This window comes from Halichondria panicea, chromosome 2 (assembly GCF_963675165.1).
Source record: "Halichondria panicea chromosome 2, odHalPani1.1, whole genome shotgun sequence".
Classification (NCBI taxonomy): Eukaryota; Metazoa; Porifera; class Demospongiae; order Suberitida; family Halichondriidae; genus Halichondria; species Halichondria panicea.
In genome coordinates this window covers 6384471-6412365 of record NC_087378.1, presented here as the reverse complement: position 1 = coordinate 6412365, position 27895 = coordinate 6384471, and the positions used below count along the sequence as shown (strand labels likewise).

General features: G+C 43.5%; 4 protein-coding genes and 1 long non-coding RNA gene across 6 annotated transcripts; 2 read left to right on the top strand and 3 right to left on the bottom strand.

Annotated features, from left to right (window-relative positions):
* Positions 1-1764: 1764 nt before the first annotated feature.
* Positions 1765-7073, bottom strand: LOC135331407 (uncharacterized). Of its 2 annotated transcripts, none has more exons than XM_064526550.1 (22): positions 6873-7073; positions 6742-6823; positions 6500-6683; positions 6339-6421; positions 6209-6232; positions 6031-6131; positions 5928-5966; positions 5523-5651; positions 5268-5441; positions 5037-5206; positions 4847-4980; positions 4737-4779; positions 4606-4691; positions 4418-4554; positions 4267-4357; positions 3574-4202; positions 3303-3452; positions 2888-3110; positions 2403-2750; positions 2274-2335; positions 2170-2225; positions 1765-2063 (listed from the first exon to the last, which is right to left on the bottom strand). In XM_064526550.1, the coding sequence occupies exons 1-21, from the start codon at positions 7071-7073 to the stop codon at positions 2184-2186; spliced, it is 3132 nt and encodes a 1043-aa protein (XP_064382620.1). In that variant the 3' UTR covers positions 1765-2063; positions 2170-2183. The 2 variants fall into 2 exon arrangements, with proteins under 2 accessions (XP_064382620.1, XP_064382619.1); XM_064526549.1 differs by having other exon boundaries at positions 2285-2335.
* Positions 6980-15752, top strand: LOC135331410 (piggyBac transposable element-derived protein 4-like). The gene is made up of 3 exons (XM_064526553.1): positions 6980-7122; positions 9653-11547; positions 14075-15752. The coding sequence occupies exons 2-3, from the start codon at positions 11409-11411 to the stop codon at positions 15640-15642; spliced, it is 1707 nt and encodes a 568-aa protein (XP_064382623.1). The 5' UTR covers positions 6980-7122; positions 9653-11408; the 3' UTR covers positions 15643-15752.
* Positions 14296-17848, bottom strand: LOC135331418 (uncharacterized). The gene is made up of 3 exons (XR_010393005.1): positions 17673-17848; positions 16829-17040; positions 14296-16760 (listed from the first exon to the last, which is right to left on the bottom strand). It is a non-coding gene; the product is annotated as an uncharacterized LOC135331418 (long non-coding RNA).
* Positions 17215-27850, top strand: LOC135331413 (uncharacterized). Its single transcript, XM_064526557.1, has 6 exons — positions 17215-17354; positions 25753-25907; positions 25979-26288; positions 26547-26711; positions 26995-27214; positions 27474-27850. The coding sequence occupies exons 3-6, from the start codon at positions 26021-26023 to the stop codon at positions 27688-27690; spliced, it is 870 nt and encodes a 289-aa protein (XP_064382627.1). The 5' UTR covers positions 17215-17354; positions 25753-25907; positions 25979-26020; the 3' UTR covers positions 27691-27850.
* Positions 19044-25738, bottom strand: LOC135331405 (protein FAM184A-like). Its single transcript, XM_064526544.1, has 14 exons — positions 25579-25738; positions 24803-25033; positions 23875-24577; positions 23488-23669; positions 23177-23330; positions 22528-22987; positions 22164-22314; positions 21830-21930; positions 21338-21731; positions 20841-21025; positions 20443-20589; positions 20056-20173; positions 19802-19909; positions 19044-19501 (listed from the first exon to the last, which is right to left on the bottom strand). The coding sequence occupies exons 1-14, from the start codon at positions 25693-25695 to the stop codon at positions 19121-19123; spliced, it is 3432 nt and encodes a 1143-aa protein (XP_064382614.1). The 5' UTR covers positions 25696-25738; the 3' UTR covers positions 19044-19120.
* Positions 27851-27895: the final 45 nt, after the last annotated feature.

The following is a 27895-nucleotide window of genomic DNA, read 5'->3' as shown; positions in this document are numbered from 1 at the left end:
ATAGCTCCACATGTACATGTAATTATATTATTGTATTACATAATATAAATATGCTGTATTGCACAATGCGGCATATAGTCTGTCAACCAGCATTAAAATTGTCACAACATTACTTTCAAACTGTTTTATTACATTACAGGCTGTAAAGTTATAATAATAAATACCTGCATTGGCGCATGTGAGGAGTAGACTGATTCTGGAAGCTGGTCTAGAGGGACTGTATGGAATGGAAACATGTTAGCCATGCATTGACATGCAAATAGTATTTACTCACATGTATTGATCTGCCTCTCGGTACACAACGGGAGAAGGAGGAGTGGCTACGTACAATTTAAAGCTAAACATCAACATCACAACTCTTAGGAATACCTCGTTGCATGGGGAGGGGGAGATCGCCTTGGCTGCATGTGGGACGAGACGTTTTTCTTGTTGTGACGTATAGGAGGAGTCACTGTAGAATGGTGCTCAAACCATCATTGCACACGATACATAATTTATCGTAAATGTTCTAATTTATTGCACAGCAAAAAATGTCACGCAAAGTGTCCAGAATAATTAGTAGGGGCACATTCCACAGCCAGGTGGCTCATACTTCTGATGAATTGTTGTTACAGATGGTGATGGTGGGTTTGCTGTAGAAAGATTGGTTACTCATGCATGTAACTTGTTCGTTATAAAGCAAGACAAAAACATACTTATTGTCACTAAAGGGTGAATCTACTCCAGCACTGGAAGAGTGTGAAGCAGTCTTAGCACGTCTGAGTTCCTGATCATGAGGTCGTCCCTACAATTTCTTCACTGAAACCAATATTAAACCCTTTGTAGCCAAGGCCTTCCCGTTCATTAAAGCATGAGACAGTTAGTTCTCAAGTAAGGCACTGCAAAAAGGTTCTAAGTTTCTCAGTAATTAAGGCACTGCAAAAAGGTTCCAGTATAAGGCACTGCATGCATGGTATTAGTTGTATATATTGCCCAGCACAAGTGCAACATGCATGCCAAATATTGGGATTATGTTATCCAGTGCTATTTTATAGCATGTTGCAGGAGGGTGCCTGCTTGTTACACAATGACGTCAAACTGGTTTCTAATAATAGACATGTGTTTTGAGTAAATTTGCTGAATTCCACACTATAGTGTACATATAAAGGCAATTAAGGAGCCTATAAAACAGACCATTTGATTGGGCCATCAGTCAAAAAGCAGATTTCATCCACTGAATTTACACAGTCAGCTACATGGTTGATATGGTAGTGATGCAACATCAGTGGCAATAATTATACAGAGCCTTAATTGGATTGCTTTGATCTGCCCATTCCCTGGGCAACAAGTTTTATTAATTCCTGGTTACATACATGCACTGTATAAGAAGGCGAATCCAATTCTGGGGTGATGACATAAGAGAAGTATATTCACATGCATGCACCTTAGGCGACAACAATCGGTGCTGCCAGCCTCCTCAAACCAACACTCCCCAACACCCTTCAACACTCAATGGCTCCCATTAGTTGTGAATGTGGAAACAACTTCTCAGTTGAACATGTCAATTATCATGCCCCAAGGGATGATTCCCATCGTTACGTCACAACGAGATCAGAGACATAACGGCCAACCTCCAATTGGAATTCTGCAGTCCTCCTGGGAACCACAGCAAACATCACAGAAGGAGCCCGCCTAGACATAGCTGCAAATAGGCTATACATGGGGGGTGGCCGCTTTGATAGGTACATGTACATAATTTTATAGAGAGAGGTTGTTCTCTGGAGGGAGGTTCCATTGTACAATATTTATGATTGGAACAAAACTTTAAAAGCAGGATAATTATAAGGACAAGATATCTTACATAGTCTTTATGTTTTTTAATCCGTTTGTGTGCATGAATCAGATAGTGCGACTCAACTATGATGTATAAAAACGTGCTTACATAAGGTGCTAAAATATGAAACGTAAACTGGCATAATACATAAGTGCTCTACAAGTCATGTAGCTGAAACGTTATTGAGCTGAGTTATGAAGTCTTTTGACTAAGTTGAATCAGATGAATCACTTGAACGAGTACTTGCAGCCTGTAACAATTTTTTTTGTATAAATGCAGTGTGAACTTATAGAGAAATTTCTTGTCCTTTATTTGGGGGTTCTGTATAATTTTATGTGAAAGTATTGCACACTTACATAACTATCCAATTTCACAGTATGTGATCCATCATCATTGGTTTGGTGATTAGGGTCTGCATTAATCACACATACATCTAACAAGAAACTCTATAAATTATTACCTTATTAATACCTGATAGTGTTGAAACAGACAGTGATTGTCTTGTCAACGTTCCAGATTTGTCTACACGCAGTATATATATAATTATAGGCAGTAGAGAAGTCATGCAGAAATCACTAATGGCACATACCTTTTCTGGATTTTGATAGTTCTAATGCTTTTTTTATCACTTTTGTGTAGTGAAGATCTATAGTATCTGCTATATCGAGAGCTTCTGTGAGAATCGCATAGTTAGCACGAAAGTTTTCATCTTCACTCAATGAAATACAACACCCATTTGGTTTTGCAATTGAAACAAATGATTTAATTTTCTTTCTAGTTGTGCTGTCCTGGGCCAAGTATGGGCATTTTTGAATAGACGATTCTGAATACAAAGCTAAAGCCAGTCGTTCACAGCTGATAGTATTTGCATTTTCATAAAGTTTATCTTGTAACTCGTCTTTTAAAATCTCATATTCATCAAGTCCGAGAGAAGCAACTAAAATGTGTATAATTATGCAGGCATGTATATATGAATTAATCGTCCTGGCAACAATCTGCAGGTTACAGTACAATGGGTGCATGGTGATGATCATGCTATACAACTAGGTCATTAAAAACTGAATGGAAGCTCACGTGCTGGTTGAGGCTTGGTCAATTCAAGGTTGAAATCCCTGCTAACGCTTTCTACTCTTCCACAGATTCCGGAGAACGAGATTGTGGTAAACACCCCTCCTCTCACAAACTCCCCACAAGTAACACGAACAGGAATTCTGGGTGGATAAACCCCTATTCTGCAGAGCTCTTTAATATCTCTCTTAATAGGATCGCCCCAGAAACAAAGTTCTCCTTCTGTAATCTGTAAGTGAGATGGGTATATAGCTATAGCAAAAGCCAGTCCATAAAATCAAGGTTTGGGGCTATAGTGTGTTGCATGGGCAAAGCTCAACCTTGGACGCTCACCTACGTGAGCATCTAGGGTTGAGTTCCGCTTATATAACTAGGTTTGAGGCATAAAATGTGTACTTCCGGCTAATTGTATTTGTCTAACCTGGTTCCTTGTGTTTGCTAACTGAAGACCCCAATTTCCAGGTAAGTTTGCAGTGCTGAATTGTATCCTCAACACATTTTGATGCCCTTCGAATAGCACAGCCTTCCTACGTTTGATGTAGTCCTTGTTTGGAAACTGCTCATCAACTGTCTGTGAAGAAAGCATTATGCTGTGTATAAATCATTAAAAAAGCTGCTACATATTTCAAATGTCCATATACATAATTTACATGAACATCCTTGTGCATCTACAGTCATCATGTATATTATACCTTGTTACAAGTCTCCAGTTGGTATGAGAGGCAGTAGTAAACTTCGTAGTTGTACCCATTTCGATACCGAGGAACTATTTGATGAAGTGAGAAACAAGCGTTTCTAGTGTCCTCTTCAGAGACTTCTTCTTGAATACAGAGGAAGCAACAGTGTTGTGTGTACAATGTTGCAGCATCATATCGTATTGTCTCCTCCTGGGAAACTGTATGAACAACATTCCCATCTGTTACCGTCTCGAACTGGTAAATTTTGCAGCTGTTATTAACTCGAAAATTATCATGTCTTGCTTTTGAAAACGACAGTCTTTTATTGCAATCTTCTAGAGTTTCACACGCTATGAAGTGAGGCAAAGTGACTTCTATTGGCTTGAGAAAAACCGTGTTAGCTGGCTGAGGACATAATAAGAGAATGGGTGACACTGGTTGAACTCCTTCATCAAATTCAAAGGGTCCATACGGACTGTGGGGTGCTACACCATGGTGGAGTGTAATCTCGATGCCTTCTTTCACTGCCCCCTCTGGGACTGTTATGGTGTAACCATCTTCATCTGAGTGAAACGTTTGACCCTTGTTGGTCACTAGTAGAGGGCGTTTGCGTACCATGACTGGTTCTTTTAGCGGCTTTGATCCTAGTATAAAATTGTATACTATATAAATTTCCTGTCAGATGTAGCATGCAAAAGTGAAACACACCTCTCCAACTTGTAGCATTCCCATCATTAGATGCAACAGCTATGTTTATCCCATCTCTACTGTATGAAAGCGACGTCACAGCGCCATTGCTCTACACACAATTGACACAACAGTAATCACACGTAATTATTATAATTTATAGTTTCATTACCTTCATATTAGGGATACTATGTGGAACAGCAGCTGGCTCAGATGGGTGTCCTGTAAAGACATTGACCTCCCCAGTGCTTAAGCCGACAGCAAGGTGGTGACGAACAGAGGAACAGGTAAGACTTGTGATAGAACCATCTATAATTTAAAACATATTCATATGCCCCGGCCCCACTATAGTGTACTTACCTCGTTTGAAGGTATAGTACACATCTTCTTTTCCATTGTCCAAGTCTAAGCACTTAATGGTGAGCTTATTCCCAATAAATAGGTGCCTATAGTTATATTAGTAAACCAACAATTTTGTATTGTTTACTTACCGCCCATCATGAGTGAAAGCTAGACTTGTGTGAAGTCCTGCATCTGTTAAATTAAGGAAAGTGACTCAATGATGACATGCATATTAAGGATTAAAATCTGCACAACTCACCGATCCTCTGAAAAGAGTGTTTGTTACTATAGTTGTAGATATGCACAGAATATCCATGTCCACCATCACATGAACTTGGAGATGTGACCACAACAGCTAACCATGGGTTCTTTGGATGAGGGCTCACGGTCATGCTGAGTAAAATTATAATTCTGATTGTAGTCACAAAAACATAATTGTCCTATATTACCCGAAAATTTGCTCTCCCTCTTCAGCTACACTGAAAGTGCTGACTGGTCTTGTAGAGGTGTTCACGTGTGCCCAGTCTTTTGGTTTGCTCCACATTCTCACAACATTTCTTCCCTTACTTGCAGAAAAGAGGGATCCATCAGGACTAAATGCCACTAGCTGGGTAGAGTCCTAAACAATAATTATTTGGCACTTAAAACAACCAGTGCTTTGTGATACTGGTATATTATACCTGAGTCCGTCCACACTGTGTTCCCTTGCTATCGTCCAAATTGTGTAAGTAAATTTCTGTTGAAGCTATGGCAATGTACTTGCCCCAGACACTGATTGAGACTGCTTCTTGTCTGTCTGTGTCGTATATGATGTACTTTGGTAGGTCAATTGCATTTACACTTGATGTGAACACCTGTCAAATAAAATGCGAGAAAAATGCATTTAAACATGCATGCAAATATACGGTATACATAGGGATTGTCAATGATCATACCTTGCCAGTGTTTGTAGCTACAATCACAGAATCTGCTCCTCTGTACAACACAGTGGTGGCATATGAGAAACCCCCTTCCGACAGTAAGATGTTCTTTGGCGTATAGATAAGTATTGGATCAGATTCAGCCTAAAATTGATGAAAAGCACTCATCTCCAAAAATGTTAGTGCACTATGTATTAGTTATTGCATGAGCACGAGTGCACGAGTGATTATGCAGTAACTGATTTGTTGGACCTCGCCGCGGGCGGTAACTCATTTACCGCTCGCAGCTAAATGGAGCGGTGACCCTTTGCCGCGGGCGGTAACTGATTTACCGCTCTCGATATTAGTTGGCGGCAAGCAGAGGTGCATGGGTGACCCCTATCGGCTACCTGTACAATAGAGTGTTGGGGCTTAACTCACACGTATCGGTAGGTCCTCTTCAGTAATTATAGCTGAAGTCTGAGCAAAACAAATGTGCATGATGTAATGACTGCATGCAAGTCCATGTACACAGCCAGCTTACTGGAAGTCCAGAATCCCTGGAATCCATTTGTAGATTAGTCGATACCCTCTTAGAAACTTGATCACCACTATCTGAGACTGCAGTGCCTCGGCGACTAATAGCTATAATTATATATACAATAAAAGGTGCACTTGTTTTGCATGGGTATCTATATATAATTGATAACTCAACAGCATACCTGGTGATTGTCCATACCCACTTTCTATTGTGTGTAAATGCATGTAAGACAGTGTTAATGCATGCATGGTTGTCATTACAGTATAAAAAATATTCATCACATTTTGGCAGGAATCACCTCCCATATATACCTGCACTCTGAATTGAATAGTGTCGGTCAGTGGCGGCATCAAGTAGACCAGGCTTATAATTGATTCCTTTATTGAACTCGAGGCTGCATTTGTTGAAGATAAAATTAATGCATGCAAAAAGTGTAGTGGTCTTGTACAACACTGCTTAGCTGTTGCGTCACCTCTCTAGAGATACGGCATCTTCATCTTGAAGTTCCACATGGGCAGAACAAGCCGTGCTGCTCTCACACCCTTCAGCATTTCTGTCCTTCTGTTTGCAACAACTCCAGCTGTTGTGCATAGTGTGTCCAAAAGCACCGTTGTGGTATGATGGCTCTCGTTTGTTCTCTCTCATTTCAAAAGCAGCTAAGTCATTAGAATATATAATCTTTAATTCTGTATGTATATATAAATCAAATGCAACCTTTAATAAATGCATTGATCCAGAGTTGACAATGTTCCTCAGACCCAGCACAGAAGTACATGACCTCTTCCTTACTTCCGATCTGTTATGTACAATTATATACATGCATGCATGTATCCCACATTTATCACCTGAAAGCAATGTGGTTTTCGGAAAGTTTCATGAGGCACTTTCTCCACTATTTTGATGTCTTCAACCAAATATGTATTGTTGGGCTTATTTTTCAAAACTTTTGAATCCAAATGGAGCTGATTGGACTCCTTGACACTGTCAGCGAGCTTGAGCACACTGTCAGAGAGCTTGAGGAGGACCAGGAAGTCTGTTATGACCATGACGAGCCCAGTGATGACGATTTTGAGACAGATCTGGAGAGTGATTCAGGTTTGTGTCATTGCACCATTAAATAGTGGTTGGGGAGGCAGCATTGTGATGCCCTAACGATATGTGGCCTCTTTTTGGCGGAGGCGTCATGTGCATGCCTTTTGTGGCTCCTCCTACATTGTGTGAGCCTCTTTTTGGCGTCGCCTTGACTGCAGTACTGTACTGTACCCTAACCCCCAGTTGTTAATGATATTCATAGCACCACACGCGTGCATTACGCCCACATATTGATATTCATGGTTGTTGTGGTTTGTTGGGCTCCTCCCACGAGCCTTTGATGGGGACGAGCCTTTTCCTCTGCTGTACTGTACCTATGTGCCCTAACCCCCCCCAGTAGTTAATGATATTCATAGCACCACTAGCGTGCGGTACGCCCACGTAATGACATTCATGGTTGTTGTGGTTTGTTGGGCTCCTCCCACGAGCCTTTGATGTGGACGAGCCTTTTCCTCTGCTGTACTGTACCTATGTGCCCTAACCCCCCCCCCCAGTAGTTAATGATATTCATAGCACCACTAGCGTGTGGTACGCCCACATAATGACATTCATGGTTGTTGTGGTTTGTTGGGCTCCTCCCACGAGCCTTTGATGGGGACGAGCCTTTTCCACGAGCCTTTTCCTCTGCTGTACTGTACCTGTGTGCCCTAACCCCCCCCCCAGTAGTTAATTATATTCATAGCACCACACTCGTGCGGTACGCCCACGTAATGACATTCATGGTTGTTGTGGTTTGTTGGGCTCCTCCCACGAGCCTTTTCCTCTGCTGTACTGTACCTATGTGCCCTAACCCCCCCCCCCCCCCCCCCCCGAGTAGTTAATGATATTCATAGCACCACTAGCGTGTGGTACACCCACGTAATGACATTCATGGTTGTTGTGGTTTGTTGGGCTCCTCCCACGAGCCTTTGATGTGGACGAGCCTTTTCCTCTGCTGTACTGTACCTATGTGCCCTAACCCCCCCCCCCCCCAGTAGTTAATGATATTCATAGCACCACTAGCGTGTGGTACGCCCACGTAATGACATTCATGGTTGTTGTGGTTTGTTAGGCTCCTCCCACGAGCCTTTGATGTGGACGAGCCTTTTCCTCTGCTGTACTGTACCTATGCGCCCTAACCCCCCCCCCCCCCCAGTAGTTAATGATATTCATAGCACCACTAGCGTGTGGTACGCCCATGTAATGACATTCATGGTTGTTGTGGTTTGTTGGGCTCCTCCCACGAGCCTTTGATGTGGACGAGCCTTTTCCTCTGCTGTACTGTACCTATGTGCCCTAACCCCCCCCCCCCCAGTTGTTAATGATATTCATAGCACCACTAGCATGTGGTACGCCCACGTAATGACATTCATGGTTGTTGTGGTTTGTTGGGCTCCTCCCACGAGCCTTTGATGGGGACGAGCCTTTTCCTCTGCTGTACTGTACCTATGTGCCCTAACCCCCCCCCCCCCCCCAGTAGTTAATGATATTCATAGCACCACTAGCGTGTGGTACGCCCACGTAATGACATTCATGGTTGTTGTGGTTTGTTGGGCTCCTCCCACGAGCCTTTGATGGGGACGAGCCTTTTCCTCTGCTGTACTGTACCTATGTGCCCTAAACCCCCCCCCCCCCAGTAGTTAATGATATTCATAGCACCACTAGCGTGTGGTACGCCCACGTAATGACATTCATGGTTGTTGTGGTTTGTTGGGCTCCTCCCACGAGCCTTTGATGGGGACGAGCCTTTTCCTCTGCTGTACTGTACCTATGTGCCCTAACCCCCTCCCCCCCAGTAGTTAATGATATTCATAGCACCACTAGCGTGCTGTACGCCCACGTAATGACATTCATGGTTGTTGTGGTTTGTTGGGCTCCTCCCACGAGCCTTTGATGGGGACGAGCCTTTTCCTCTGCTGTACTGTACCTATGTGCCCTAACCCCCCCCAGTAGTTAATGATATTCATAGCACCACTAGCGTGCGGTACGCCCACGTAATGACATTCATGGTTGTTGTGGTTTGTTGGGCTCCTCCCACGAGCCTTTGATGTGGACGAGCCTTTTCCTCTGCTGTACTGTACCTATGTGCCCTAACCCCCCCCCCCCCCCCCCCAGTAGTTAATGATATTCATAGCACCACTAGCGTGTGGTACGCCCACATAATGACATTCATGGTTGTTGTGGTTTGTTGGGCTCCTCCCACGAGCCTTTGATGGGGACGAGCCTTTTCCTCTGCTGTACTGTACCTATGTGCCCTAACCCCCCCCAGTAGTTAATGATATTCATAGCACCACTAGCGTGTGGTACGCCCACGTAATGACATTCATGGTTGTTGTGGTTTGTTGGGCTCCTCCCACGAGCCTTTGATGTGGACGAGCCTTTTCCTCTGCTGTACTGTACCTATGCGCCCTAACCCCCCCCAGTAGTTAATGATATTCATAGCACCACTAGCGTGTGGTACGCCCACATAATGACATTCATAGCCTGTCCCCCACCTGCACTGGCGAGCACTCTTGTGGTACTCTAATGATATTCATGCTTTGTTTCCGTGCAGATGCTGCAGTGGAGGATGATGACGAAATGGTCGATGGCATGGCTCCGACTCCCAAACGGAGGAAGCTGGCGAGGGACAATGGACTCCAAAAAGCTAAGTCCACAGGAAGATACCCCGTCTTTGGCGGTGTGGTCGGTCCTGTCGATCAACTTGATCCGTCTGTAACTCCATGCCTAGATTTTGTTAAGTTACTTTGGCCCGATAGTTTGTGTGAGTACATAGCCGAACAGACCAACCTGTACGCTAGGCAGTGTGGTGCTAAGGGTTGGTCAGCTACAAACAGTGCCGAATTGTGGGTGTTTTTGGGGATTGTACTAGAGATGGGCATTCATAGGCTCCCTGAAATTACGGACTACTGGTCCAAGGATCCCCTTTTAGGTGTACAATGTGTGAGCAATGTAATGTCGCTCAAAAGGTTCCAAAGTTTATGGCGGTATCTGCACTGTGAGGACAATACGTCCATCACTGATGCACGTAAGGTAACTAGCAAGCTAAAAACTGTTTTAGAGACTCTTAAAGCCAACTACTTCATGAGGTATAATCCCAGTCAGGAGCTTTCCGTTGATGAGATGATGATAAAGTACAAGGGTCGTAAAAGCGGGAAAATTCATATGCCCAAGAAGCCTGTTAAACTGGGGTTCAAGGTATGGTGCTGCTCATGTTCATGCTGTGGGTATCTCTGTGTGTTTGATGTATACAGTGGTAAGCTCACCGATTCCTCTGGGAAAAAGATAGCTGTGAAAGGGCTTGTGAAAAATGTAGTCCATCGTTTACTCACTCCTTTTTATGGTCATCAGCATGTTGTGTACATGGACAACTTTTACACGTCCGGTCCATTGATAGAAGAGTTGGCTAAGCAAAATGTGTTTACTGTCGGCACAATTTTGAAGAATGCTGCTGGTTTCCCAGCAAGTCTTAAGGATGTGGTACTCGACAAAGGTGACTATACGTCCATGACTGTTGGTGATATTTCTTACTCTATGTTTAACGACCGTAGAGTTGTGTCCTTTGCAACAAATGTGTTCCCTGACCATATGCCCCACACTGTAATGCGAATGCACAAAGACGGTACCCTACGCTCTCAGAGTGTCCCCCCCTGTCTCCCTGCATATAACATGTACATGGGAGGAGTTGACAATACAGGGCGTATGAGGAAAACCTATGGGTACGATAGAAAGTGTCGGCGGTATTGGTTCAGGATTTTCTTTCAATTCCTTGACGTTAGTGTGAATAATGCATACATTCTATACAGGCACAACTGTGTCAGGGTGGGTTCAAAGGCCATGCCTTTGAAAGGGTTTCGATTGGAACTAATTCATAGTCTATTGGGTGTGCCACGTACTCGTAGCAGTGCCTCAGGTCTGGCCAGTCTAAATATCGTTTTCCCCCCATCACAGGGCGCACGTGTGAGTGCAAATAGTGTCGGAGTGTCTCGTGGGCGCTGTCAAGTGTGTGTTCGGGAGAAGATCCCTAGCAGAGAGCAGCAACACACTGCAATGGCATGTCCCCACTGTCGCATAAGAATATGCAAAGGACACTCTGTTATCGGACACACATGTGCTAGCTAATGTGCTGTGTGACTGATTTTTGTTAGATGGTACTCTCCTGGTCTAAATTGGCCTTGGAGAGGGGAGGAAAGGGGTATTATTTCAATGATTAATAAAATTGTGATAAAGAATTCAGTTGTATATGAGAGGCCCTAACCCACTCTGTTGTAAATTCTGTTGTAATTATTTTTCAAAACTTTTGAATCCAAATGGAGCTGATTGGACTCCTTGACACTGTCAGCGAGCTTGAGCACACTGTCAGAGAGCTTGAGGAGGACCAGGAAGTCTGTTATGACCATGACGAGCCCAGTGATGACGATTTTGAGACAGATCTGGAGAGTGATTCAGGTTTGTGTCATTGCACCATTAAATAGTGGTTGGGGAGGCAGCATTGTGATGCCCTAACGATATGTGGCCTCTTTTTGGCGGAGGCGTCATGTGCATGCCTTTTGTGGCTCCTCCTACATTGTGTGAGCCTCTTTTTGGCGTCGCCTTGACTGCAGTACTGTACTGTACCCTAACCCCCAGTTGTTAATGATATTCATAGCACCACACGCGTGCATTACGCCCACATATTGATATTCATGGTTGTTGTGGTTTGTTGGGCTCCTCCCACGAGCCTTTGATGGGGACGAGCCTTTTCCTCTGCTGTACTGTACCTATGTGCCCTAACCCCCCCCAGTAGTTAATGATATTCATAGCACCACTAGCGTGCGGTACGCCCACGTAATGACATTCATGGTTGTTGTGGTTTGTTGGGCTCCTCCCACGAGCCTTTGATGTGGACGAGCCTTTTCCTCTGCTGTACTGTACCTATGTGCCCTAACCCCCCCCCCAGTAGTTAATGATATTCATAGCACCACTAGCGTGTGGTACGCCCACATAATGACATTCATGGTTGTTGTGGTTTGTTGGGCTCCTCCCACGAGCCTTTGATGGGGACGAGCCTTTTCCACGAGCCTTTTCCTCTGCTGTACTGTACCTGTGTGCCCTAACCCCCCCCCCCAGTAGTTAATTATATTCATAGCACCACACTCGTGCGGTACGCCCACGTAATGACATTCATGGTTGTTGTGGTTTGTTGGGCTCCTCCCACGAGCCTTTTCCTCTGCTGTACTGTACCTATGTGCCCTAACCCCCCCCCCCCCCCCCCCCCCCCGAGTAGTTAATGATATTCATAGCACCACTAGCGTGTGGTACACCCACGTAATGACATTCATGGTTGTTGTGGTTTGTTGGGCTCCTCCCACGAGCCTTTGATGTGGACGAGCCTTTTCCTCTGCTGTACTGTACCTATGTGCCCTAACCCCCCCCCCCCCCAGTAGTTAATGATATTCATAGCACCACTAGCGTGTGGTACGCCCACGTAATGACATTCATGGTTGTTGTGGTTTGTTAGGCTCCTCCCACGAGCCTTTGATGTGGACGAGCCTTTTCCTCTGCTGTACTGTACCTATGCGCCCTAACCCCCCCCCCCCAGTAGTTAATGATATTCATAGCACCACTAGCGTGTGGTACGCCCATGTAATGACATTCATGGTTGTTGTGGTTTGTTGGGCTCCTCCCACGAGCCTTTGATGTGGACGAGCCTTTTCCTCTGCTGTACTGTACCTATGTGCCCTAACCCCCCCCCCCCCAGTTGTTAATGATATTCATAGCACCACTAGCATGTGGTACGCCCACGTAATGACATTCATGGTTGTTGTGGTTTGTTGGGCTCCTCCCACGAGCCTTTGATGGGGACGAGCCTTTTCCTCTGCTGTACTGTACCTATGTGCCCTAACCCCCCCCCCCCCCCAGTAGTTAATGATATTCATAGCACCACTAGCGTGTGGTACGCCCACGTAATGACATTCATGGTTGTTGTGGTTTGTTGGGCTCCTCCCACGAGCCTTTGATGGGGACGAGCCTTTTCCTCTGCTGTACTGTACCTATGTGCCCTAAACCCCCCCCCCCCAGTAGTTAATGATATTCATAGCACCACTAGCGTGTGGTACGCCCACGTAATGACATTCATGGTTGTTGTGGTTTGTTGGGCTCCTCCCACGAGCCTTTGATGGGGACGAGCCTTTTCCTCTGCTGTACTGTACCTATGTGCCCTAACCCCCTCCCCCCCAGTAGTTAATGATATTCATAGCACCACTAGCGTGCTGTACGCCCACGTAATGACATTCATGGTTGTTGTGGTTTGTTGGGCTCCTCCCACGAGCCTTTGATGGGGACGAGCCTTTTCCTCTGCTGTACTGTACCTATGTGCCCTAACCCCCCCCCCAGTAGTTAATGATATTCATAGCACCACTAGCGTGCGGTACGCCCACGTAATGACATTCATGGTTGTTGTGGTTTGTTGGGCTCCTCCCACGAGCCTTTGATGTGGACGAGCCTTTTCCTCTGCTGTACTGTACCTATGTGCCCTAACCCCCCCCCCCCCCCCAGTAGTTAATGATATTCATAGCACCACTAGCGTGTGGTACGCCCACATAATGACATTCATGGTTGTTGTGGTTTGTTGGGCTCCTCCCACGAGCCTTTGATGGGGACGAGCCTTTTCCTCTGCTGTACTGTACCTATGTGCCCTAACCCCCCCCAGTAGTTAATGATATTCATAGCACCACTAGCGTGTGGTACGCCCACGTAATGACATTCATGGTTGTTGTGGTTTGTTGGGCTCCTCCCACGAGCCTTTGATGTGGACGAGCCTTTTCCTCTGCTGTACTGTACCTATGCGCCCTAACCCCCCCCAGTAGTTAATGATATTCATAGCACCACTAGCGTGTGGTACGCCCACATAATGACATTCATAGCCTGTCCCCCACCTGCACTGGCGAGCACTCTTGTGGTACTCTAATGATATTCATGCTTTGTTTCCGTGCAGATGCTGCAGTGGAGGATGATGACGAAATGGTCGATGGCATGGCTCCGACTCCCAAACGGAGGAAGCTGGCGAGGGACAATGGACTCCAAAAAGCTAAGTCCACAGGAAGATACCCCGTCTTTGGCGGTGTGGTCGGTCCTGTCGATCAACTTGATCCGTCTGTAACTCCATGCCTAGATTTTGTTAAGTTACTTTGGCCCGATAGTTTGTGTGAGTACATAGCCGAACAGACCAACCTGTACGCTAGGCAGTGTGGTGCTAAGGGTTGGTCAGCTACAAACAGTGCCGAATTGTGGGTGTTTTTGGGGATTGTACTAGAGATGGGCATTCATAGGCTCCCTGAAATTACGGACTACTGGTCCAAGGATCCCCTTTTAGGTGTACAATGTGTGAGCAATGTAATGTCGCTCAAAAGGTTCCAAAGTTTATGGCGGTATCTGCACTGTGAGGACAATACGTCCATCACTGATGCACGTAAGGTAACTAGCAAGCTAAAAACTGTTTTAGAGACTCTTAAAGCCAACTACTTCATGAGGTATAATCCCAGTCAGGAGCTTTCCGTTGATGAGATGATGATAAAGTACAAGGGTCGTAAAAGCGGGAAAATTCATATGCCCAAGAAGCCTGTTAAACTGGGGTTCAAGGTATGGTGCTGCTCATGTTCATGCTGTGGGTATCTCTGTGTGTTTGATGTATACAGTGGTAAGCTCACCGATTCCTCTGGGAAAAAGATAGCTGTGAAAGGGCTTGTGAAAAATGTAGTCCATCGTTTACTCACTCCTTTTTATGGTCATCAGCATGTTGTGTACATGGACAACTTTTACACGTCCGGTCCATTGATAGAAGAGTTGGCTAAGCAAAATGTGTTTACTGTCGGCACAATTTTGAAGAATGCTGCTGGTTTCCCAGCAAGTCTTAAGGATGTGGTACTCGACAAAGGTGACTATACGTCCATGACTGTTGGTGATATTTCTTACTCTATGTTTAACGACCGTAGAGTTGTGTCCTTTGCAACAAATGTGTTCCCTGACCATATGCCCCACACTGTAATGCGAATGCACAAAGACGGTACCCTACGCTCTCAGAGTGTCCCCCCCTGTCTCCCTGCATATAACATGTACATGGGAGGAGTTGACAATACAGGGCGTATGAGGAAAACCTATGGGTACGATAGAAAGTGTCGGCGGTATTGGTTCAGGATTTTCTTTCAATTCCTTGACGTTAGTGTGAATAATGCATACATTCTATACAGGCACAACTGTGTCAGGGTGGGTTCAAAGGCCATGCCTTTGAAAGGGTTTCGATTGGAACTAATTCATAGTCTATTGGGTGTGCCACGTACTCGTAGCAGTGCCTCAGGTCTGGCCAGTCTAAATATCGTTTTCCCCCCATCACAGGGCGCACGTGTGAGTGCAAATAGTGTCGGAGTGTCTCGTGGGCGCTGTCAAGTGTGTGTTCGGGAGAAGATCCCTAGCAGAGAGCAGCAACACACTGCAATGGCATGTCCCCACTGTCGCATAAGAATATGCAAAGGACACTCTGTTATCGGACACACATGTGCTAGCTAATGTGCTGTGTGACTGATTTTTGTTAGATGGTACTCTCCTGGTCTAAATTGGCCTTGGAGAGGGGAGGAAAGGGGTATTATTTCAATGATTAATAAAATTGTGATAAAGAATTCAGTTGTATATGAGAGGCCCTAACCCACTCTGTTGTAAATTCTGTTGTAATTATCTCTTTCCTTGGCAATCTGTTGTAGAAATTACAACAATGGGTAAGGAATCGTTATGATGAATTAGATGAAGTTGTATGTGAGCTCCTCCCTGACAAACAAACTGTAGTCTAGGTAACCGCCTTATCAGTCAAGTAGGCTAAAAATCTGTGTCCTTTGATGTAAGCTTTGATGTCTCTTTGTGCATATGTAGTTATAAAAAAAAAAAAAGAAACCTTTGACTAGCTAGGAAGAGTAGCAGCAGTAGGCAGCAGTAGTAGTAGCAGTGCAAGCAGGACTAGACTAGATTAAAAAGTTGGTGGAAAGAATAACTGACCGTTTGGACGTCACCTGGCTGCCAGACTTTCATCTGGACTCTTCCCCCTGAGTAGCTGGCCTTTCTCTAAGCCACAAAACTGAGCAAGAAGCTGAAGAAGCAGCTAGACAGAGACATGTACCTAGCCTTGAGAATTGGGAGGCGTGGCTCAACTAGTTAGCCCAGCCCAGAGGAATTGTTACCGTGGGTACTGAACAACCGTAGAAGTAGGGCTACCCCTGGCTTTACTGAATTAACTAGCTGTGTCTGCTGTCTAGTTGGACCAGATTTAGCTAGATAATGGGGTAGAGAATAGTTGAGCGGTGCTGTGTGTAGCTTGAACTGTACTGGCTGGCAAGAATCTAGTAAGCACCCTATGCACTGATAACTCGTCAGAATGGAGGGTATGTTCTAGGGATCTGGACAGCTGTACATCCAAAGGAGCCAGGGAGTGCCAATCATCTTCTCCCAGTCTCTGACACGCTAAACAAAAGGAGCTAGAACTGGGAGTCCCAGCTAGAATTGCTAGCCGGATCTAGACTAATAGAATGACTTGGAGGCGTGGTGAGGCCGGATCCACACTAATTGATCGACCTAAAGACGCTCCTGTTCCAGATTTCACGAATGGCAAGGAAAGGGTTAAGACCCATCTCAATATGCTTGATTAAATTTGGGAGGAAGATGTTTTGCCAGTTAATATAGTATATAATTATATCAGCATAGTTACCTTTTTATTCTCATAGTACTCGAGTGAGTGGGGTGAGAGCACACAGTATCTCTTCTGAAACTTCAAACCCTTTAGATTAGTTGCCTTTGTGCCTCTTTGACGTTTGTATAAGCGACCTTCTTTTATCACTGTTATAGCATGCCTGGGAAAGGTATTAGCTGCACTGGTACCGGGACTCGCAAGTCTAGACTTGCCGGGTAACGTTGCCATACCTGCAATGCCATGTGTTCATGGGGTAAAGTAATTATGGAGATGACATGCATGCATGCATATGGGCCCGGGCGGGCACTGATTTCTATTTATGTGCTATTATATGTACTGTAGATCTATATACTTTGGGTACTAGTTAATGCACGAGCATAAAACAGTGCATTAACTAGTTTGTAGTTTGCAGCTTCTTGCAGCTATACCAATTAATAGCTATCGCTCCAGTATAGAGCTAACTACTAAATAGAATAGCAACCTTCTACGAACAGATTTTGCTATTCCTGATTCTGGAGAGACTGCAATGACCTTCAATGTACTGGTAAGCAAAACTAGCCTTTACTCTATAATAAAGCCTTTGTTTGCAAGATATATAGCATTGCTAGAAGCTTATAGAATCACTTAGCTGTACTCGTATTGCAACCATGGAGCATGCAGTTGTATAGCTATTATAAAATTCTATGGCTGAATTATTTTGACCACCAACCGTGCTCTAACTACCAAAAATGCCAACCACAGAATAATAGAGCACGGTCTGTGGTTACTACAATTTTAGATCCTAGTATATGGCATTTGTTAGCATAGTTTTTCTTTGATCTTTGTACAAAAACTAAAAATTGTTTTTATTGGACTGACTCACTTTTATAGCTTCTGTTGGACCTTTACTTAGCTTCAGCTTTGAACAGTATATACATGTAGTATATAGAGTGACGCATATACAGTTAGTTAAAGCCGGGTACATGCACACTGCACCATGCAAGTATTAAAGTATAGTTACAGTGCATGTAACACGACACATAATTTATTGAGAACACAGAGAGAACAGAAAATCACATGATACATGATGTCAGTACACAATCATCAGATAACATAATAATGATTATTAGCAATGAAAGCTGATACGTCATTGTATAATACGTACAATATGGGAGTGTACAGTTCATATATTCATATATAGAGCACGAGCATTTTAATATTGTAGTCAATGAATTTGCTGCTGAATTATGTGTACTATAATTAAAATTACATGTATTACCAGGAATGATTCACTCGTATGAAATATCTTATACCCTTCACGACAATCATCTGATAACTATATACATGTAAGAATATTGATATAATTATGACCTTGAATAGATAGAATATGTACTGACAGGAGGAGTGCATGAATATTCATACACTCCTGGTATACTGACTAACACTAAATATACTATAATTATGTGTTATAATATAGCCATCAACTCCCTCTATACACTCAGGCAAATCAAGCCATGCATGAGGACTTGTGCATGTGCAGATAGCTTGGCTTGTCTTAAATGTGCTGACATGAATCATGAATAAATTTAGAGCAGTTCACATCAATCACATGAGAACATTACTGTAGACTATAAGTCTAATGCATGACTGCTCTGAGTTATTCACTGCATAGCAAGACTCTCAAAATTAGGGGGTGGGGTGCAGGAGAAAATTGCATGCATGGTTGTCTATATATGCTTACTCTAGATGTATATAGCTATAGAGTCTAGAGACCAGATTAATTATGTGCATTCATGGGTTAAAAATTAATGGTGCCTTTTTGACATTGGAATGTTGACATGATCACTGCACAACACATGGGTTTACTGGGACACTGTCACCTTTGCTGTAATTATTATTATTATTTGTATCACACTTTTAAAGCAGCACGTTGGCCTATATGTACACGCGGCTTTGACTCGAGGCTGTAGACTCACTATACCTCGAATAAACGCCCGAGGGTTTGCACTTCAGTTATAGCTTTAGTGGTACACTGTAACAGGGATTGATATGTGTGCTCACCTTAAAAGTGGAATGCAAATACAGAAACCTAATACGAGTTACAATAACTATAGCCAACTCCTCCAACGCAACCTACTCACGATCACATTACCAGACACCTGAGCGTCTGTATGTCTTTGGGATTTAGAATTAAAATGAGGGTTGACAACAATCATAGTCATGAGTATGCTATTACAAGCATTTTGTGGTGCAATTTGACTTTGTTTAGTGTGCATTTGCAATTGCATAGCAACAACATAGCAATGGCTTATCAAATCATGGAGCATGCTATTACTGAACAGTCATTGTTTGTTTTTGAGAGCTAATAGTTGTCTGTGATTGAGTTTCTACTGGCTGCAATGGTCCACTGTGACTGTTAATTATTTTCCGGCTAGTCTTCGCTTGCTTACTTTCTCTTTTCTGAGTGAGCGGTGAATCTCTTAACATGACAAATTTCTGTGGCTTTGCCTCCAATGAGGATTGAGAGGCAAGGGTCTTCTTTGAGAGTTGACTGCCTGATGAGGTAAGCCCGCTGTCGCTAGGAAGGGCTGACAGTTTGAGTGAGTGTGGGATGGGGTTGAGTTGAGGAGGCTCTGGACTGAGGGGGGCTAGCAGGGACGGGGCACTCGCATACTTGTGAGACTCAGGTCGAACTACACTGGTCTTCTTTTGCTGCATGAGGAAAAGAGACATCATACCTTCATTGGATTAATAGACATAACATTGGAATTGCTAATGAGCATGCACGCAGGATTGAATGATCCTTACCTGCTCAGATTGTGACTGGTATGTAAATATTGAAGCCGGATACCGGTATCAGTATAAGTAAAACTAGTCAACTCCTCATACCTTATCACATTACCACACACCTTGAGCTGTAGAGGATTCAGTACTAATATTGAAGCCGGATACCAGTAATAGTAAGTAAAACTAGCCAACTCCTCCAATCAACCTTATCACATTACCACACACCTTGAGCTGTAGAGGATTCAGTACTCCAACTTGAGGGTTGACGTTGAACAGTTTGTTATAGTTCTTTTCTCTGTTCATCAATTCCAGCTGGTACACTCTCTTCTCAGCCTGTGAAGAAGCATCAGTACTGTTAACGGGACAATGGAATTACGGAAAACTATATACTATTGTAGAGGGTACCCATTTAGAAAGACAAACACTGCGCTCATCATGTCCACTACACTACACTACACTGATAAGATGCATGGACGTACCACAAGGTCCTTCATTTTTTGTTGCTGTTGTCCGACAATCATTCTCAGCTCTATTATGGCCTCCACGTCCTCAGGTTTTGAATCCCTCGTCTTATAACGCTGCTCCCAATCACTCAACCTGTGAGTGTCAGTGAGTGCACACAGATGAGCCATCATGCAGTACACACAGTGACACATGTACAGTACATGCACTTGCTATTACCAGAACTACTGGTAGAACAAAGGTTACTACTTACATATACGCATACAACCGTTTATTGTTGATATACACTATCAACAATAAACTAATCAGCGGCCCTGGTACACATGCAATACATTAAAATTAGTAAATGTACTGATCATAGTGGTATCAATAATGGATTCCTATAATGATAGTGTTTAACGCACTGCCTCTCCAACTCGTGAATCTTTGAGGTCAGTAGGGTTTTGGCCTTGTTAAAATCGGTCAGCAGTTGCTGTGCTTTGTGTCTGTGCTGGGCATTGATGGACTCTAGTTCAGCGTGATAGGTCGCTATCAATTGCTGCTCACGTATCCTGTATACAATGACATAAACATTAATGCCATGGCTTTTATGTACCCGTACATGTATATAAAGCGCAATCAAAACATAGGACACTGAAGTAAGGTATACCCTTCTACACTGTACATGCAATGATGTATAAGGACAGATGAGTTTAAATTAAATGTTACATTGTACGCTCAAATGGACACCATATAATTTATCGTATACAGTTAAAAGAGTCGCTATCTACAGGTATACAAGTATACACAATTATAATTATACCTTAGAGTGCTCTTGGCTTCCCTCTTTGCCAGCTGCAGCTCTTGTTCCCTCACAGTAAGCTGCTTCCTGAGATCAGCAATGGCCACTGTGAGAGAGTTGCCCTTCTCTCTGAGCACGCTCAGCTCCGAGGCTCGACTCTCTATCTCTTTACGGAGACTGTCAGTAATCCTCTCCTGGGTTTGCATCTATACAGTGAACAAGCATAGGATACATATTTACTTCAATGGTAGCCATAACAATCATACAAACATTGACAACATTCAAAAAACGAAAATTTCAAAAAGGGTAATTTATTTTGTCCAGAGATAGTATTGCTGCCTCATCACAAAGAGCATTTGAAACAGTCCAAAGTCGACTAGTTTTACTGCTAAATTACGAATTAGCCAATTATGCTGTTCCAACTCAAACTGAAGTTCTAGCAGACACATGTAACCAACAATGAGAAATGGCGCCAGGGTGTAATACATGTACATGATACGACACTGTAAGCTGCTCACCTGCTGTTGACTCTGCGACACCACACTCCCAATCTGCTGCCTGAATTGCTCAATCTCAGCCAGATGCTCGCCCTGTACATGAGCCATATCCCCACTAAACTGCTCACGTAGCCTCTCCTCCAGCAGTCTCCTCTGCTCCATATGATCATCATTTGTTAGAGCTAACAAATCCCTTTTCTCTGACTCCATTTTCTCCCTGAGTGAGTTGACAGCAAGCTGGTTGGCCTGTTGTAGTGCCAAACACTCTTGGCTGTGCTGATCTCTGAGCTGCGAGGTTAGAGCGCTTTTTTCTAGGTTGTACTGAGACTGAAGTGACTGAATTTGTTGTAAGTGGCTCTTCTGTACTCTGGCCAGAGTTTCTTTGTGCTTGAGAATCTCATTCTCCAGCTCTTTTCTAAGAACAGTATACATGTATGTGTCATAATTATGAATAATAGGAAACACACAAGACATGAACGTTTTAAAAATTAGATAGTAGTCAGTTTAGCCCACCTTAGTGAGGTCACCTGACTGTCAGAGGATGTTTTGGCTTCCTCTAATGAGGCGCTGGCTTTCCGTTGGAGGTGCTCCAACTCACACTCCAGAGACGCTATCTGTGGGGGTACAAACATTCTTACTGAACACTATATTTATGGCACTGTCTATCACACTTTTGTGTGTTTCATAATCTAATCATACGTATGGGTTTAGGTATAGGTACATGTACATGAACACACATACCCTATAAGACGTACACCTAGACTATACTACATTGTAGTGCCTATAGAGGTCTAGGGGTACAGCATAATATTATATCATTTTTGTACATCAGAATATATATAGAAACCTGATCGAATAGTTTTCTTCTCTCTCCCTCCCATCTCTCTTGTGCCTGCTTGAGAGCTGTGTCCTGGAGCCCAGCCAGTTCCCTCAGGGCCACTCTCTGCTCCTCGCTGTGCCTCTGGGACAATTCCGAGCGAAGGCTGGTTGTCTCATGTCTAAAGGTGGAGGTGGGAGAGAGTGTATTATAGTTAGATAACACAACACTGTTACATGTATGTACACTCAGAGTATACAGTAGTGGTACATGTATACCGACGTAGTACTTAAACATGTAAGCAGGTACAAGGACATTTAAAGATCTGTCTGCTGGGAAATGGATGCTCCTTTGAATTTCGACATCTACTAAAACTGCATACTTGGGAACTCACTTGACTCTCTCTTTCCAAGCAGCCTCTAGTTGGGCAGTGAGGTCAGTCCTAGTCCTCCTCAGTTCCTCCCAATGAGCTCTCTCAGTCTCCACCTGCTGCCTCTGTAGGGACTCTATGGTCGACTTGAGTTGAGCATTGTCGGTCTTCACATCTGCACACTCTCTTTGTGAGGCAAGGAGAGTAGATTGACATTGCGTTAAGTTTGACCTAAGTTCATCTATGGTTGAAGTAGCCGAGCCAAGTCCTTGTTCTTCTTGGCGTAGCTTATCCTTGAGGGAATTGAGTTCCTTAAGTGCTTGTTCCAAATCTGAGCTCTTGTTCGCTAGCTCTGCTTTGAGTTCGGAGATTTTGGATGAGTGGAGATCGTGGAGTTGTTGCAACTCTTGATCTTTCTGTGAGAGGAGATGCAGTTTGAGAGTATCCAGAGACAATCTCTTGTCCTCTTCAACATCACCAAGCACTGTAACAACAACAAAACATGCAATTACTGAATATTCAAAAATTACTGGACTCTTATGTATAGTGATTGCTGTTGCTTATAGCTTTGATATAATGTGTACGAGCATAATTATAGGTTCTGTAGATTAAAGCATATAGGGGTCTGGCTAGCTAAAAACATGAACAGCGAAACTGTATGTATAATATGTACCTTTGCTATGCTTGTCTCTGAGATCTCTCAGTACAGTGAAGTGCTGCTGCTCTAATTCTGTCTCCCTGTGACTCAGCTGAGCGTGGGCTGCCTCAATCTCTCGAGCAAACTGAGCATGAAGCTCTTGCTTCTCAGCCCTTACTTTACCAAGCTCCTGCAGAAAGGAAAATGGGCATCAACATTAAGCCTGACGTATACCAGCTTGTTGAATAGTCTCTCTAGATAGCGTTACCCTGGCAGAAGTGATCACGTGAACAGTGTAATTTAAAGCCAAGGGCCCTATAAGATAATTAATAACAGTGGTTCCTCACCCTCTCTAATGTTGTAATCCTGGCTGTTTGATTCTCGTTGAGGCTCAGCTGAGAGTTTTTCATTCCCTTCCTCTCTTCCTGCAATATTTTTAGCTTGTCCTGTACACTGGCCAACTCAAACCTCAAGGTCGCAATGATACTCTCGTTGGAAACACGAGCAGCTTCAAGCTTGGCAATAGTGCCTATAAAGGGAGAAAGGCATTGATAAAAGCCATCATGGATGTACATGAATACAAGAAACACAGTGGCTCTGAATTTACAAGGCTATACATTATACATTCAGTTGCCGCATTATATCCTGGCTGAAATCTGCATACTTGGGCCGGTTGCAAATGCACCATGAAATATATACTGTACTAAAATTCAATAGATTTAAGGAGAGATCACCTGAAGTAGTTTGAAGTTCCACGGTCTGTTGGTTGTACTTCTCCCTAGCAATGTCGAGATCGGTTTGAAGACTGTTGACTGTCCCACGCAAGCACTCAATGTCCGCCTCAGACTTCTCTAGCAGTGCTTTAAGAGTACCAGAACCAGCTCTGCTTTCTTCAAAGTGTGCTTCCATATCTCGTATCCTTTGCTCAGCCAAGGCAAGCTTGTCGTTAGAAGTTCTCAACTCTTTTGAAAGGTTAGATATTTGCTGCTTCAGAAGTTCCTCTTTTTCAATGCAGGTAGCATTTAGGTGCCGTTCCTTTTCTTTGTATGCCTGTCGTTCATGAGAAATGAGATCTTTCTGTGCACTCGTAAGAGATTTACTTTGTGCATCAAGTTGGGATTGAAATTTCTTTGTCAATGAGTCAATCTCGGCAGCATGTTGTGATTTCAGAAACGATATTTCATTATTAAGTGTTTGAGTTAGTAATTGACCGTCTTGTCTAACTTTAGCTAATTCTTCTTCATGTTGTAGTCTCAATACTTTCATCTCTTCAGATGCTTGCTTCAACATCTTGGTACGCAAATCACCAATCTGTTTCAGTTGTTTTGTTTGCTCACTTCGAAACTTTTCCAGCTGAGTAATGAGAGACTGCACCTTGGTTGTGTGCTCAGACTTTAGAGTAGAGAGTTGGCCTTCAACTTCTTTCCGGTATGATACCTACAGTGCCACAACAATGAAATTATGTAATTGCAGTATTATCATTTTGGAGAACAGATACATGTACATTACTTACACGAGGTTAATTTTTAACGCATTAACCAAATAGCAGTGCTATGTTTAGCCTCGTCACTAGGCCGTCTAATGTAACAATCATGTAACACTAGGGAAATCTACTGTAGGGCCAGAATCAATAATAGGCTGTCTATAAAACTCGGATCTTACTTGCTTATCGAAGAGTTGATCTCTTTCTCCTCGGATATTCTCCAAAGCTTGACTGAGCTTTTCCAACTGTCTCTGTGTCGACTCTTGTTTTCTCTCAAACACCTCCTCACATCTCTTCAACTGGGTTGAGCTGTCTTCCAGAACACGTCTGTTTTCAGTCTCGTGAATGGCTCTCAAACTAGCCACAAAGCTATCATTTTCATCTATTTTTGTGTTTAGGCTGTAAATCACCTACAGAAAAATCCGAATGTGTTATAATCCTCTCAAAGGTATAGTGCACAATTGTTCAAATTACTCAATGCCTAGTGTTACGACCCTTCCTACTCATCATCATACAGTCGCTAGATCTAATTTCATTATTGCTCTCCCATTGCAATTGTGTACACCGGTACTGCGGTAGCTACATGTACATGTGGAATTTTGAATGTGACATGCAGTTACATGTATAAGATCGTACTGCATGGTAGCCTCGAGACCAGGCCGTTCGTTGTCTGAAAGAACGCCTGATCAATTTCCAATGTAGAACTCGTCCAAGAATTTTTTGGACCGGTAATTGCCCGCAATAACCATCCCGTGAATACCAGCTTACAGTAACATGCAGCTAGCTATAGTATTGTTGTGTTTGCGGTTACCGCAATCATGTTCACAACTACTCGAGCCTAACCACTCGCTGACTCAGCTAAACGAGTTCTACAGAACTTGACCAGGCGTTCAACGAATGGCCTGGTCTCGAGGCTAACTGCACGGTATAATACTGTAGCACACACGGCATGTACCTTGGTGAGCTGAGCAATTTTCTTGAGTATTCTCCTGTGGTACTCCCTGGGTATGAACTCTCCACCCTGGAGAGACACGGTGCTCCCAATCCCAAGGCCTTTCTCTCTCACTGCCATTTTCTGACTTTTGACATGATGTCATGATAGTTGTTTACAAGCATTACTATTGCCTAGGTTACAGCAATATTCATGTGACAGTCCCATGACTGTGTGAGTGGGAGGGGCTGGACAAAAAGGGTCAGGAAGTGTGCTCACGATCGATCAGTTGTGAAGTTGTCATGTTTAGAGCTTTGTAAACACCTCTTTATCGACATTTGTCCGTCTCACAGGTGAGCTTTAGAGCCGTAGATCTTGTGCTAACGTCTGAAAAACTAACATTATGCTTGAAATTCGAACGTAGGTACGTGAAGATACATGGTATTGGTCAAGTCACTTAAAAAGAATGGTAAACTTGACCCGGTTTAGAAGAAGGAACCAACAGCAAGCACCTAGAATTGTTGACAAACCTGAAAGAGAGCGTCACTACTTGTCGATAATAGGCAGTGTGTTGTCGTGTATACTGTTGATTGTGTGCCTGTGTCTCAAGGAATGGGCCAATGCGGTTGTTGATAAATCTACTAACTCTGTTGGACAAGTCGGACAATGTGTCTTTAGCTTTGGTCTCACACAAGTGTCGTGCATCTATGGAACCGCACAAACCTCTGCGTCTAGTGAGTTACTATTTCACAGAGATCTTTATTAAAGTGTGGGGGTGACGGTTATTATTGTGGTTACGGGAGATACGGTGTTTGGTGTAGGAGTGCTTGTGGTGTTATTTCCCAAGTTGAGTGAATAAGGTGTCGCTCTAGTATTGCTTGATCGAGTTTCCCTGTTTATGTAGCTAAAAATCTCTCTCCTTGTTCTACCACATGTATCGTACATTCAATTAATATCTCTAAGGAAATGTTGGTTTCCCCTTCTCTGTGCAGTGACCGAGTACTACACCACATCACAGCAGATTCTGATCTCATGTATACTCAGTGTATCTGTGCTCATTCTGGTCTCCTCCATTGTGGCCACTGTCATCAGTCTCGGCTACCCCAGGGAAAAGGTGGAGTTTCTCAGACACTTCGCTGTCTTTAATATCGTGTCACGTGAGTTCCTGTACATGTATTATGTTAGTCATCCCTAACCCTGAATATATTTGCTGTCATTTAGTGTGCACATAATAATTAGTTTCCTGGATCTAGCACCATATATATATTGAGGTTTGAAGCCAGCTCCTATACCTTTCCATTTCATTGAAACATGAGAACATATTTGTGACATAATTTAATGAAAATTCCCTGATTATTGTCGTGCAAACTTCCCCTCATAATTTATAGTACAGTCTCTCATTACTAGCCATTAATAATAATACTGCCCCATTTCCCTCAGTACTGTGTACTGTCTTGGTGGCTGGTCTGTGGCTAGCAGTTGTTGAAACACTCCCTACAAACAAGCTCTGTAAAGCACAACCAAATGTGGAGGTTCATTTCGGGTACTCTTACTACATTCTCCTAGTGTCTGGTCTCTTTTCTCTTGGTGGTGCTGCTTTCAACTTGCTGTTTGCACGATCAGCTGCAGAGAGAAGAAGAAATCTGAGAAATAGATACAGGTAAGTGGATTAAGAGTGAAAGGGGGAAATAGTGAGTTAGATCATGCAAGTAAATACTGTACCTCATACTGTATACGGTAAGGCGTGTTATTTTAGTGTTGCGGATTCTAACTCCTACGTGGAATATTGTTGTGCTGAAGTAAACATCTGGCCTAACTAGCAAAACTAATACAGTTAGGCTACACAACCTTCACCTCACAAGCTTGTCTTTCTGATATGCTGTGAGCTCAGTTTTCACTTTTGTGTTTTTATCTTTCAGGCAAGAACAAATTTCAGCTCGACAACTGACAAATCGATCAGCTATGAACACCCTGTCGAGATCGTCTCGAAGGAGTGGGCCCCCTCCATTATACAACCTCCTCGAGAACTCAGCCACTGATGTCAGTGACACAGATGGTGAAGCAGAGACCTCAATGAGTGAGCCCGAATACACTGAGACTGAACCAGAGTCACCTCCACCAGCTTATATACCATAGTGTTTGTTTGTGTATGTGAATACATGTGTTTTGCACCAATGTGAGGACAACGTTTGCTTGCCCTCGTTTGTTGGTTTTTACTGCATTCATCTCTTCATCAGTGTTCTGTTTGTGTGTTTTATCTTGACTCTCTGTTTTAATTAAAAACGTTTTACCATGATGACATTACCAGAAATAAATCATAAGTTTTGTTGGGACGACCATT